The sequence below is a fragment of the Elephantulus edwardii genome, unplaced genomic scaffold (assembly GCF_000299155.1).
Source record: "Elephantulus edwardii isolate Elephantulus edwardi_28Jun2011 unplaced genomic scaffold, EleEdw1.0 scaffold00015, whole genome shotgun sequence".
In the NCBI taxonomy this organism is placed as follows: Eukaryota; Metazoa; Chordata; class Mammalia; order Macroscelidea; family Macroscelididae; genus Elephantulus; species Elephantulus edwardii.
Genome location: NW_006399765.1, coordinates 10717204 through 10732391, shown reverse-complemented (window position 1 = coordinate 10732391; position 15188 = coordinate 10717204). Strand labels below are relative to the sequence as shown.

General features: G+C 43.0%; 1 protein-coding gene across 1 annotated transcript in view; it reads right to left on the bottom strand.

Annotated features, from left to right (window-relative positions):
• Positions 1 to 15188, bottom strand: part of CTNNBL1 (catenin, beta like 1) — a 131441-nt gene that overhangs the window by 23278 nt on the left and 92975 nt on the right. Inside the window, 2 exon segments of the mRNA XM_006903619.1 lie at positions 6827 to 6907; positions 9209 to 9306. Of these exon segments, the coding sequence (XP_006903681.1) occupies positions 6827 to 6907; positions 9209 to 9306 (179 nt within the window).

Below are 15188 nucleotides of genomic sequence, written 5' to 3'. Positions count from 1 at the left end.
GGCCAGGTAAGATCAGTCCTTGGAGAAAGACATCATGCTTGGAAGGGTGGACGCACAGTGCAGGAGAGGGAGACCTCAGATGAGATTGACTGATACAGTAACTGGGGTAATGGGGGCTGGTGTGTCAGAATTAGTGAGAGTGGCTCAGGACAGGGAAGGGTTCAGAGCTTCTGTACATAGATATGGTTGTTATGCATCTCAGGCAACTCAACCAATACATTCTATGATAGGTTTAGAAGCAGGATTGGTATCCACTCCTTAAACAACATGCCTCCAGAAACTCTATGAACTTTGATAAATGTCAGTAGCTGTAGAAGGCCTTCAGGCTTTTTGTTCAAAGGGTTGCTATGAGTCACGCTGGACTAGAAGGCAATCAACAATATCATGGTATATACATACAATGGCATATTATCCAACCAGCAGGAGAAATGAAGTCTTGATAAATGGGCCTTGAAGGCATGATGCTGAGCAAAATATGACACTCAAAGAAGGACAAATATGATATGATCTCACGTATATAAAAAGACAAAATGTACAGAGATCAAAATCTGTGATTACCATGGGCAGGAAGCAGGGAGTGGAAAGCAGGGACTAATGGTGAAGGAAAAACTGCCTTGAGTAAGGTAGGGCTACATTTCTGGTTATTGGAACTGCAGTCAATAAGCATGATGTACTTCTGCAAAAGTTGGATTACTGTAAGTTGTGTGATAAATATATTTACAGTAAAGACCAAAAAATGAAACAAAACAAAAATATGATTGCTTGGGTACAACCAAACACTATATTATTAGATTTACTTCCTTGGTTTTTAAGTTTATAAGTTTGGCTTCTTGAAACACCCCAGTTAATTAGCCTAACTGTGTTTTAGTGTTTCTGTTACACTTCCTAGTTCCTCGTGCAGTACTAGGGGTCGCAAAAGCTTATAAGTGGTGATCCAAGGCACGACAATTGGTCTCTATTTGGCTGGAGTAACAAAGGAAGGAGAATCAGGAATACAAGGATATGAACTGTACAGCTAAGTGGCTCAATTATCAAGTGCCTCCTTTGCCATGAAACCAAAAGAAATGGATGATACGGCGCTACCATTAGCAAATTACCATTAGCATTTAATCAAAGATTCAACAGAAGAGCCCTGATCAAAAGGAAGGGAAATGTTGAACAGAATTTCAAATTCTCATGGATTCTACGCTATGGAGGGTTGATGAATCCTCGAAATTACTGTCCCGAGATAACCTTTAAACCAAAAATATTCCCTGATGTCATCTTAAAAGTGAACAACAGTTTGCCATTATAGTTAGGTGTCATCAAGTTGATTACGACCCACAGGGATCCTGTGAACAGCAGGTCTTGCCTTATCAGTGCCATTCTCGTGGTCTCCAACGTGCTCAAGCCCGTTGTTACAGTCAACTGTGTCAACCCATCTGGTTGAGGGTCTTCCTTCCTTTTTCTGAAGCATGATTCCTTTTTTTAAGGACTGGCCCCTCTGACAACAGGCCTCAAGTAACTTTAAGTTTAGCCCCTAAGGAGTTTAGCCTGGTTGCACTTCCTCCAGTGAAATTTAAAAAAAAAGTCTACTTTGAGAATTATTAATATTTTCGTATATAACACACCCCCAAGTAAATAACAGCACCAGAAACAAAAGCACAAGGGGTGGTGCATTTTGCAAAAACTGTATTAACGCAAGTGCTATTTTTGTGTAAAAATAGGATATAGCTATATAAATATGTGAGATTACATTGACAACGACAATTGAAAACAAATTCCATACAAACTTTAGCAGGCAGTGCGTGTAATTTAAGGCTAACGAGGGAGGAACACTCAGAAGAAGGTGAGAACAGTTGCACAACTTGAAGCTGTAATCAACATCATTAACTGTACACGCAGAAACTGTTGAATTAGTGTGTACTTCGCTTTTTATAGTCTCAACAACAACGCAATACCTAACATTTAAAAAAATTAGAGCTCACGAATGATGCCGAAAACCCCTAGGTGATCCTCTATTTTCCTTAACACCCAGGGACAAATATTAATTTCACGTAACGAGCAATGGTCCTTCATTTACTGAATGTCAGGCATTATGTTAAGTTCTAAGTATAGATGATGAACAAGAGCGATTACGGTCCCCAGAGCTGGAGAGTAAACAGATAAATAATGACAAGTTATAAAGGAGCGTGAGGGGAAGTGGTGTGCTTCTCACACGGTGATCACCGAAGGCCTCTCTGAGGAGGACATCTAAGCTGGAACTGGTGAGAGATGGGGTGACACAGAAGAGCCAGGGCAGAAGCGTAAGGTAGGAAGGTGGTGCACAGGACAGGGGAGGGGATTAAAGACGTAGGGCAAGGCCAGATCATGCAAGGTCGTGCAATATTGGAATTAAGAAAGTAAAAGAGTGTGTGTGTCTGTGTGTGTGAAGGGTGGGAGTGGGGGCAATATCCTTGTAGAGAGAAAAGGAAAGGGTTTCTGACCATCCTTACGCACCATGCACTATGCAAGCAGTCTTCACATGCCATACTGATGGCCACCAAATATTTACACATGCAATTCTCAAAGTACACATGTTAGGACATACATGTAAAAACAAAACATCAAGGATAAAAACAAGGCCGGGGCAGATAAGCAGTCTGTCCACAGTCAGAGAAGCAGGAAGAGAAAGGGCTCAAAATGGTACTTTGAGCCCTTTCTCTTCCTCTCACTTCCCCATCCCCTGACATTTAACAAAGCACTCACCCTAAGAACTAACCTAGCCTCTCACGGTCATTCCTGAGCTACGGCTCCTTCCCAGCTGGAAATGCCCTGTCTAGATTTCATCTTAAGGTCCTGCTTGACTCAGGCTTCATCCATGGAATGGTGCAGGGGGACTGGATGGAGACGATGATGGCTCCCTGGACCCCATCCGCTCTCATCAGCAGTACCACTCCTAGGCCCTCCTTTCCCTGGCACTTCCATCCCCCATGCCCAGCCTGTGCCTGGCCCGGTGCCTTGCACAGAGCAGATGCTGACAAACATTTGCCAAACGACTGGATTCTCTCCAGTGAATCCTGGTCAACGGCAAACCTGGACACTCCCTGCACCCATGAAGCCTCTGAAGTCTATGGGGAGATGTGGCTTTCTGACACTCACACTGTCAACACTGGACCCCGTTTTCTCGGTCAGTGACTAATATTGTTACCTAAGGTTTATTGCTGTAGACTATGGGCAAGGAATAGATGAGACTCATTACTGATTTGGCAATGTGATCAAAATGTCTGAGAAGTGTTCAATTTAAGTAAAAAAATCTATTTGCCGAGTTCTGAATGGGTGCAGGTTATCAGAATTAAGTAGGGGTACAGTGAGAAGACAAATTGTTGATGATTGAAGAAAGAAGACGCATGAGACAGAGGTGGGGAGAAAGGTCGCTTTGTTCTAAGCCTCTTTACACCTGGAAGGCGGTTTCATCTGTCAGGACGGAGCTGAGTTCTGGCAGTGAACGCAGCTCACAAATGCATCCCTCAGCCCCAGCCCCGCCCCGCCTCTCCGAGCAACCGAGGCTGCTGCGCACTAATGGCCTTGGAATGTTTGCCGGTGCCCAGCAAAATGGCCTTGGCATCAAGGAGACAGATGTTTGTCAGGGATGGCAGGGGCCCCGGCGCCTGTGGCATGCCGAGGCTCCGTGGCTGCTGAGGAGAGCGGCTGCAGCGATTACTCTCCGTCAGTGCTAATCAACTTCACACCCTCTTCAATAATCTTGTGGGAAGCAGGCCAAGCTCCCGAACAGCTCCACCAAAGCTGCTCCCTGATGCCCAACTGCCTACTTGGTTTCTCTCAAAAACAGCCTACTCCAGCTTTACCTCACACAAAGGTTCTGATGGTGCCAACATGCCAGCCCTAGAGAGTGACGCCTGGGGCGTGCGGGGAGGTGTGTGCTCAGAAGTCACACCACAATTCGGGAGGAAGTTAGAGAGATCTGGTGGCAGCAGCAGCAGCTCCAGCCTCTGTGTACTGAGCAACATACTTTACATACTTACTGCTTAATTGGCATTAATCTTCTTACCACAGAATGGGTTATTATTCCCCTTTTACAGACAAGAAAATCAAAGCTTAGCGAGGTTAACTCATCGGTCCAAGGTCACAGAGCTCAGACGTGGAGAAGCTGGAATTCTAGTCCAAAGCAGTCTGAGAGCTCACTTCATCCACTGCTTTGTACTAGACGGCTGCTCTACTATCTAGAAGACAATTCAACTACTGCTCAAACGGTCAGTGTGCCTTTAATCCACTCTAGTGCTCAAAACCAGCTCAGTGGAAACAGGGAGAAACCAAGCTGACAGAGACCTTGGAGGTCATTTGCACTTAATTACCAAGAAACCGAGGCAAAATGGCAAGTCATAGTGAGGCAATGACTTAGAGGTGGTTGCTGTTACACGCTGTTGAGTATAACAATCAACAGCCTTGAACCCTGGTCTCTAATCACTGCATCTATTCATCTTATGCTGGAGATTTTCTCTTTTGTTGACTATCTACTTTCCGCAGCAAGTGACTGAAAAATACCTTTGCCTGAATCAGGTGCACCTTAGTCCTCAAACTAACATCACTGCTCCTCAATAAACGTGGAGAGGTTCCTGACTACAGACCTTCCTAGTACAGCAAATCTCCAGATCTCCTGATTGCTGGTACTAATGGTGTTGACTGTTGTTCCAAGCAAGATGAAATAATTTACAATGTCAATCCTTTGTCTCCCTCTATACCAAAATTCCAAGGCCCCTGGATGATGTTTAAACTACTACCCCTCTCAAAATCCCCTCCAGCAGACAATGCTGGGAGGTCCCATCAGAGCTGGAGTTCTAACGATTTCGGGGCTTTTCCCTTGCAAAAATCTAGGAAAATTCCAATATGCTTCTAACTGAATGTCTCATTTAGTCTAGGAGAAAGGATACAGGGCATTCGGGTACTTTAAATGTCCATCATGCACATGTTGCAGTACAGGACGAAAAGACAGAAAAGGAGAGAATAATCTAAACAAAGCTGGTGAGTTGTGTGCATAGACAGAACTGTGTCTGGAACACAACGCATCTAAAAAGTCTGGGGTCACACTTTATAGTCTCTGCCTTTCATTCTGTAGTAGTAGTATCTTTCTATAAAAGTAGGAAGTCCCAGTCAAACGATTTGATCAATCAATTAACACCGGAGAGCTTCCCAGGTTTATAGGGAATTATAAGAATAAAAAAATACTGCTGCTAAAACTGGGACATTCACTGGTTGCTACTGGTATTAAAAATCAAAGGCATAAATGAGTTTTAAGAAAAGGAGGTGTGGCTAAGAAGGGGTGAAGAGAAAAAAACAGACAACGAGGTCACCATCCCCCTCCCAGCTCTAGTTTTCACCCTGGCCTGAGGCGTAGCTTGAGGGAAATTGCTCTCTGATTCTCAATGCCCGGAACCTGGTCCCAGAGCTGGACACAGATAGGAGGCTGTACTGGAACAGTGGAGTTCAAAAGCCTCAAGTGCATATTTAAGGCAAGATGAGTGAAAAGAAAATAGACTGACGGTGCAAATCAAATTCACAAGAAAAAATGAGGTTTACCTAGACCTTGAAAAAAAGCAAGAAACAGTGTGACCATGGACTTCTTATAGGGAAGGGAATATAACTGCATATTAAAGAGCAGACATGGAAACAGGCCCTATTAAAGAGTGTGGATAAGAATCAACAAAGAACAAAATGGAAGCAGGTGGCAAATACAGAAGGTAGAAAAACTCCATGGTAAGCACAGTCACTCAAGAAGAACAAATCTGACAGGTTTTACTCCCCTTAGTAAAAAGCAGCATAAGAAAATAAAGGTCAGTCAGTCTAAACTTGGAGACTCTGCTGCAATGAATCTGAGATTCCATTCTCTTCGTCTCTAGCTTGTCACTTGTAAACAGGGGAATTGGATTTGGTCTCTTAGGACCCTTACGGTCTTTATATCCTGTGATCATCCTTCCTTAGAATGCTTCCCTTATGACTTAGGGAGGTGGGAAGGGCGCACTCTGCCAACGAAGTCACATCAGTACCCTCTGGTCAGATTTTACAAGTAGCTTTTACTAAGGGTGCTTTTATTAAGGGTACTTGGCCCATGACCTAGACTCCTAGGTAAGACGTAGATTAATCCCACACACCAGCCTCTTAAAGTACTTCTGCTCTTGCCAAAGAGCAGTTATAACTTCTAGCATCCAGCCATGTGCTCAGCTCTTGCAACATGGTAGGTGACAGAAGATACCTTTGTCTTTACCTGTCCTGTGGGAAGATATGAGAGGCACAAGGGATACAAACGGAATGCAAGTAAGTAACTGACAAAAGGGACACTCCTGGAGGTCATCGTTCAGCAAATAATAGACAAGAGACTACATTGCTGTTGTTGTGTACTGTTGAGTCAAAACCTACTCCTAGCTTCCAGTGGGTTTTCAAAGGCAGTTAAATCACACAGACAGTTAAACTGCCATCTTACTCTCACACAGCAGCTGGTGGATTTGAATTGCATGCCTCTGGGGTTGCAATGTGGTCCTTATAGTGAGGTCACCCACCAGAGCTACACAGACAAAAATCCCTGTGAAGAATGTGCTCCTTAAAATACGCACCAGAGACCAAAAGGGCAACAAATGTCTAAACCCAAGATGAAAAGGCAGAGGAAAGGGCACCAGGCACAGGCAAGTGGGAAGCCCAGAGAGGAGACAGGGAGAGTGCGGACACGCTGAGGGGACTGCAATCAATGTCGAGGAGCAATCCATACGAAACCCCAAGGAAAGCCAATCTACGTAAACTTTCACCCGCAGTATAAGAAAACGCTTCAACAGAACAGATAGGCAGGGATACGTACATGCTTCTCCCCTTCAATCTTCTTGTCAGCCACCTGCATCGCATCCAGATATTTAAAATGCAACTCCATCAGTCTGTCAACCTGAAAAGAGAGATTTCCCAGGCATGAGCGAGAAGGACAGTGAAAAGCAACACAAGAGAACAGCACAATTCTATCCATCTCATTGTCACTCCTTACAACGTGGGGACTCACTCTACCACTTCTCTCACTAGATACGAGCTTTCCTCAGGAGGTACACCAGGAGCAGGTCAAAGAGCTGGGACAGAACAAAGCAAACATTTAGGATGGATGCAGCCTAAATACTGGCCTGCTCCCAAATGAAGACGGCTCATTCCCAGGCCTCCTGGGTCTCCCGTGAATTCAGGTTGCTAAAATCATACCAATAAATAAAAATTCTTGCAGGGAGAGAGTCTGAAGTTACCTACTTGATAGTCACTTACAGAAATTTCTCTTCTCTATCCAAAACCTTTCATGTTCAGATACTTCCCTAGAGCTGATCTTTTTTATTTTTTTAAAGTGTGAATAAGAGCTCCTTAGTTGCTTTTGAGTCAAAAGAGAGTGCAAGAAAAACTCATTCAGCAAGTTAAAAAACCCTATAAAAGGAAAAAAAAACACCACTGACTTTTTGCTTAGCAGTAACTTAAAAATCAGTTTTGAAAGTGGCAAATGTCATGTTTCAAACACAGCCTGAGGAACTCTCTCAGTGGATTTGAAAGTTTCGTATTTCCTTAAGACTCATCAAAGATTGAAGGCTACTGTGTAGTAAGGCCGGCCTCTGTCTCTGTTTAGGTTGCCATGAGCCTGGCTCTTGGACATCCTGGTATTCACCCAGGAGCTGACAATGGCACTAGTCCTGGTAATAATGGCAAATGTGGCTTCCAAGTGGCACCTGACCTTCTAGGAAGACCCTGCCTAAACCTTCTCACTAACAATGATGATCTTAAAACCTTGTATATTTCAATTTTCCAAGTATTTTAAAGCCCATTAGTTCCTTACACAAACAAAACCATACTGCCCTACGATACCTCTTAAACCAAAAATATTCCTAAAGTGGTTTTATTTTTTTTTTTAAAAAGACAGAAACCGTAGGGAGCAATGACGTGTTTAATGAGTAGAACAACTCAGCTGGGAGGGTGAGGGTGATCCCAACAGCCCCAAGGACGTCATCAGTGTCACTAAATTGTACTTAAGTAAACCAAACTGCTCAGCAGTACGTTTTGCTCTGTATCTTCTCAATAACAACAAAATAAATAAAATTCAAAGGGAAAAAACCCTTCCCAAATCCATGATGAGTGAGGCAGGAAAGATGATATCTATTTTAAAGATGAGGAAACTGAAGTCCAGAAGCTGAATGATGCCACATGAGTGCCAAGATGCCCTAATTCAATGGCCTGTTACCACGCAACACTGCTAGTAAAAGAGGAAAAGATAAAGGCAGGCTCAAAGAATAGTCTTTAATCTTTCCCAAAGCAGGAAAAAATTTCAGCCCCACTTTAGACACAGATAAGAAAGAAACTATTGTAAGTTAAGCTTTTTTTCTTACTTTGATTCATCTGGGAATGCCTACTTATGTTTGGTTTGACTTTTGGACTTAGGCAGTCTGCCACTGTTCAAATTCCAACTCTGTTACTAGAAGCAGGATCTTGGTTAAGTCATCTAAGATTGCTACAATCCAATCTGCTTACGTGTGAACGTGGATACTGTCTACTCAGGGGTGAGCCAACAGCGTTCAACAACAAAAGGCATCAGCTACCTTACCAATTCCTGCTAGTCAATAAGTAATCACTCTTACTACTGTTAACGTCTTACTGCTTGGCCTGCTAGATAGTCATAGCCACCACCCCCCTAATCTCATTTATAAGACCATTCCCAGCTTCTACAGTTCGAGGCCAGGCCCTGCTACTTTACAACCCTCATCTTCATTTTCACCACCAGCACCCAGGGAGAACTCATTTAATTCTCCTCCCACTGACTCTTTAAGACAGACATCAGTGACTCCATTTGATAGTCAGGGAAAGTAAAGCTCAGAGTAGCACCCCTCTCAAAAGGAGCAAAGCAAGTGCAAATCCTGACGTCTGAATCCACGGTTCATGTTCTTAACCTGTGCTCTGCTGTGCACTGCTCTCCCCCCAAATTCTACTGGGTTCAACAGCCACCATCCTCTCTCTGCAAGGTACTAGATGTTATCACTTTCAGGTATTATTCCTCTCAGAAGGTAGGAGGGAGAAATACTGGAAAAAACCCTTTGAAATGCAAAATAATGAGTCCCAGATGCTATAGAAATTTCAAGCAGACACACTCAGCCTTCAGGCCGACCAAGTGAAAAAGCCCTCTGTCCCTCCCTGTCCTGGTCCCATTTCTTTCAGTTCAACAAGCACTTACCTTCTCACTGTCATTTTCTGTGAATTTATTCAGAAGCCGGGTCCGCTGCTGCCCTTTCAGGTTCCGCAGGAGGGAAGCCAGGATCGAACAGACATGCTCTGGGTTGGGAAGGAGAAGAGAGAACATGCTGAGATCAGAGCAGTAATTATTAGCTCTCTTCAAGCCCAGTTTGCTTCTATTGAAGGAGGCGTAAGTAGGTCTTCTCTGACTGCCATTATTGATTAATAAGACAAGAACCCAAATTGTGTCACTGGAAAACTGAGCTGATCTTCACTTATTACACAAGAAACACATTCAAAAGGGATGACAGCCTCAAGGACAACATGAGCCAGTGAATCAAACTCAGTCAGAATTTCTATTACGCCCAGAATTAATTGATTTTTACTGTCTACAGCAGAATCTCAAACAAAGCCCTCATTTGCAGAAATAACCTCTGAAGAGAATATAAATACCAGCCATGAGAAGGACAAATAATGAGTCAGACAAGTTCCACCACACTCTCAAATTACCTCATAACTTTCCCAAGCAAATGCCCTAGAATTACGTAAGAAATATGACAGAGCTCCAATGCTATCACTTTTACGTTCTGGTGACGCTGAAACTCCAAGTTAAAAGGCAACTGGGCTGTATGTCCTTCAAAAATGTAACAATGCTTTTTAAATTCATAGTCCAGGGGTTTTTATAAAGAAATGCTTTTCTTGGGGAAAAAGAGGGTAATTGAAGGGTGTACTTCACTTTTAAAGAGAGACATTTCTTAGAGGGGGGGGGGAAATCAAGGAAAATGACCTTGACAAGGAAGAGTCAAGAGTCTATTGAGAAAAACAGCAAAGTCTATTTTGAAATAAAATTGCTGACCAGGATGGACAGTAGACATTCCTATTTGAAAACTGAGAAAAACATCCCCCTTTTTCCTACATTTCTACTGTCTCATGTATCTGCTAGAACAGAAATTCCCTAAGTGGATGACTTAAGTAAACAAAAATGTATTTGCTTCTTGTTCAGGAGGTCAGAAGTCCGACCTCAGGCCAGTTCTCTGTTCGCTCTGGGGAAGGTCTTTGCCCTGTGATGCCGATGCCGTTCACCTTTCAGTGGTGTCTATCTTCCCCCGGCCCCACTCCATCTCTGCTTGCTCATTTGTGTAATTTCTTTTCTATTTCTAAGGAGATGAATGATACACCTATGCTAATCCTACCACAATAACGTAGAAAATACAGCCCATGTCCAAATGGAAAGATAACCATGAGCATACAGTTGAGGAGTCACATACCAATTACCTTGAGTTCCCCAAAATACACTTGACTATGATGGAAAGCCACAACTAAAAGAAAAAAAAATAATTCCTATTTCATACACAAGAACACAGATAGGTCTGTTCTACTCTAGTGTACCTATTTTTCATCTGTTATCTTTCACGTATTCATTTCTCCAATGGAAGGACTTAGTCCTTGGACTTGCACCATTTTACATATACATCCACTTTCCTGGTGAGCGCATTCAGCCCCAGAGCTTTGAAAACTATCTACATGCTGACAATTCTCATTAGCTCCGCTCCCTGAATGCTGATTCATGTATTCAGGTGTCCATCTGTTCTCTCTCCCCACTGGTTGTCTAACAGGTGCTCTGAACTTAATATGACCTAAACCAAGCTCTTTCCCTTCCCCCCCAAATCTACAGGTCTGGGTATTGATCATTAGATTTTCCCAGTTTCTTAAGCTAAAACCAGTGGAGATATTCTTGGTTCTTTTTGTTTTCAGGTTTCAGTAAACCAATTCCATCTTCAAATTACATGCAGTATCCAATCTCTTCCTACCACTGTCTCCACTGCCACTACCTGTCTACAGGGCTGCTATTTTCAGAGCTGTTTAATGGGTTTCATCCTTGCCCTCTTGCCTTCAACGAAAAACCAGAATGATTTTCAGATCAAAACCTTAAGTTAATCTCATTCCCCCCACCCCTCCAGTTATAGCCCTCCATTAGCTTACTCAGAGGAAATGCTGTTTCCAAGGCAGGCATGCCCTTGCCTCAGGGCTTCCATACTTGCTGTTCTCTCTCTCTCTTTTTTTTATAATTTTCACTCAAATCTATATTTTTAAAAAAAATCTTGTATATATTCATGGGTGTAGTCCTATGATTTAAATTCTTCTTAAATTGTTTATATATTTTTAAAATTAATTTATTTATTTTTCATTTCAATGAACATCTACAGAGATTTTGGAATTCCATTCACTCATTGTTGCTGTTCTCTCTTTTCAGTTATCTGCTTGGCCCACTTGCTTCAGGTCTGCTTTTATTAAGCTATTGTGTTCTCAAAGAGGCCATCCCTTGACAACTACCTTAAAAGTGCAAAAGTGCAAAGCCCTACCACTGTCTAGTCCCTCTTAATCTGCATTATTTTTCTCTCTCTTCAACAATCTCCTCCTTCGGGATTACACTGCCTCAGAAAACGCTCTGGAAGGTCAGCTATGGGTTGGTTTCTACTGGTACATAACAACAGCAACAAAATCTGTGTATTAATTCAGTTTTGCAAATAGCACAACCTCCTCCTCATGGGCTGGTTCCCTATGGACACTAGGAGGATTCTACAGGAGTGCAAGTTACATGTAAAAATCCGGGGAGCTGGTTAGTGGTGTTTTTCCTAGGTTCATCCTGGAGAGGGTTAAGCCAGGCTACTCCTTGGAGGCAAGGATTCTGGGCCTTCGTCTAATATACTTTGGACATGTTGTGAGGAGAGACTGGTCCTTGGAGAGGGACATCATGCTTGGGAGGGTGGAGGGACAGCGCAGGAGGGGAAGGCCCTCTCTGAGGTGGACTGATTCAGTGACTGGGATAATCGGGATGGGTGTGTCCGAGACAGTGTGATTGGCAAAGGATAGAGCAGGGTTTAGGGCTGTTGTACATAGGGTCGCTGAGTCACAAAGGACTCGAGGGCACATGACAACAACAACAACAACCTCTTGCTGTTACCTTTTGGTGCCTTCCAATTGGAACCAACTCACTGCTGATGTTTAGTGGGTTTTCAGAGGCTGTAAGTCACATGGGAAGAAACTGCCCATCGTTCTGTGGAGCAGTTGGTGGATTAGAACCATATACAGGACAACTCCTTAGCACGGGGCCACCAGAGCTCCCTAGGGAATCCATTCGTTTCCATAAAATGTCCTTAGCCAATAGTCAGTTTTTCAAGTATGGAAAAAAAAAAGTTTTTCTTAAGATAGGTTGTGGAAAGTGGTATTATATGGTCCTGGTCTTCTTAAGTTGCCAGGTTCATTCCTAGTATCTTTTGCTCAAATCTTGTTCAAAATACCTTTTGCGTGCTCGCTTCGGCAGCACATATACTAAAATTGGAACGATACAGAGAAGATTAGCATGGCCCCTGCACAAGGATGACACGCAAATTCGTGAAGCGTTCCATATTTTTTTTTTTGTTTAAACTATATCACCTTGCCAAAAATAGAAGAATGTGGTCAGGTAAGGGAAGATAGCTTGGTTTGTGTTTGAGTAGGAGTGTCCTACAGAAGTCACTACTTAAAACAGGAACACACGGCATAGCACATATGTAAATAGCTGTGTCTTGAACTACCCTATAAGTAACCAAATATAGTTGTAATTATTTGTACAAAAAAATACCTTTTGCATAAATCTTTTGTTTAAAAAACAGAGTGGTGTACTCTCCACCTTGTACAAAAGGAGGTGGGCAGACAATAGGGAGTAGCGTGAGTTGCTAGAGAGTAGAGGGAAGACAGAGAAGCCAGGCCAGAAACACCCCATCCTGAGCCAGGTTAAGGAACGGGAACCTAGAGAGTGAAGCTGAGCATGAGAAAGCAGGTCCAGGAAGGCACGTCTGAGTTCTGTGACTTCTGAGAGCGATCAGAGAAAGGAAGCTCGGGGATATAATCAGCCCTGCAGGCCTGAGCCAAGCAAGCTGGTATGGCTCTCATCTCTTCAGCTAGTGAACAGATGGAGGACAGGCCATAATGGATGCAGTGAATTCGAACAAGCTCAGTTTGGAAACTTCGAAATTACTCAGGCTGACAGCTGGTAACAACTTTCAGGTGTGTGTATGTGTGTGCATGCGCGAGCATGTGAGGGAGAATGATCATAGAACAAAAGAAACCTAGACTCAGAGAGTTCCCACAGACCATCTAAGCCAACTTTCTCATTGTGCAGACGAAAGCACAGAGGCCTAGAGAGAAGGGCCTCGTCCACAAAACTACCACTCAAGGCAGAACTACCACTCAAGTTTCAGATTACTCACTCACTCAATTCACCCTGGGAGTGCACTGAGTGCTCATGACTCTGAAGCAAACAAGGAACTTCTTTAGTGGGAACGACAAACAATGACCACAATGCAGTGTTACAGGTTCCATTATTGAGGTGGGCATAATGGGTGTGGGGAACACAGCGGGAAGTCTGACCCAGTTACAGTGGAGGTCTCCACCACCAAACATCTTAAGCAAAAACAAAGGCACAGCCAACACCTAGGCAGAGGGCACAGAGAATTCCAGACAGAAGGAATGATAAATGTGAGGGCCAGTTTGGACAGTGCAATGTAAAGATGGAGGAAGGAAAACCAGGTAAGACGGGCAAATGCAGGCCCGGGGAGAAACCTAGGAAGGACTCAGCCACTAAATGAATTTTAGTCAAGATTAAAATTTTTAAACACTGAAACTGTCAGTGATTTCTTCTTACTTAGATCCACAATCAATATCTTTGGTACCATCAGTCAGGAGATCAGGAGACATATTGCATTGGGAAAGTCTGAAGTTAGAAGAGCAATGATGTTAGTTTGAAGATTAATGTGTAACTGATTCAGGCCATGGTCTTTTCAATCACTTGCTATGCATCTGAGAGCTGGACAATGAATAAGGATGACAGAAGAAGAATTGATACCTTTGAGCTGTGGTGTTAAGAAGAGTGCTGAATTCTCATGAACTGCCAAAGAACAAGCTGATATGCTTTGGAGAAAGTGAAGCCAGAATGGTCCTTGGAGGTAAAGGTGCTAAAAGCTTCATCCCAAATTATTGATTGTTGTGGACTGCCTTTGAGTCAAGCACAACTCATGGCGACCCCATGAACAAAAGGCCTGAAGCCCCTGTACCACCATGGGCATTTATCAAAATTCAGAGGTTCCGGAGGCATGTTATTTAGGAAGTGGAGGTACTCCTGCTTCTAAACCTGTCAAAGTATGTCAAACCTGTCTTATATACTTTGGGCATATTAGAGGCTATTTCTTAGAAAGGGACCACATGCTTGGAAAGGTGGAGGGCTGGCAAAAGAGAAGACTTTCAATGTGGTGGATAGACACAGTGACTGCAGCAATTGGCTCTAGGGAGGTGTGAGGTTGGCACAGGACATGACAGAATTCAGATCTGTTGTTCACAGGGTCACTAAGAGCTGTACTTTAGGTGAGCTCTGGTGACCTAGTGGCAAGAAGCTGCACTGCAATCTCAGAGGTACACGGTTCAAATCCACCAGATGCTCTGCTAGAGAAGGAGGAACAATCTCCTCCTGTACCAGTCAGATCTGATTTGACTGTACACACACAAAATAATGAAATAAAATAAAAGAAAAAAAAAAGCTGTACTTTAGCATCTAACAACAGCAACAACAACGAATTTTAACATAAGGAGAGATGAGATCAGATTGAAGCTAAGACCAGTCTCACTGGCTGCTGTTTCTTTTATAGCCCAAAAGCACAAAAATTCTTCTCTTTCTGAATTAATGTGTCAACTGTCCTTATTAAGTTCCCTTTGCTTTGGCTACCAGGAAGCTTAAAAACAAGTTTATGCCGGATCTCTAGAAGAAATGACTTTTATTGCTTTATTATTGGTTTCTTTTATCCCTCATCAAACTAAAACAAATGGATGAAGCTATAAAAAAAAAGAAGTATAAAATGTCCTCTACAAACATACTTTCTTCTCATGTACTGACTGCCATGATGTAATTCCTCTTTCCAATAAAACCATAAAAAAATCTTGTGTAC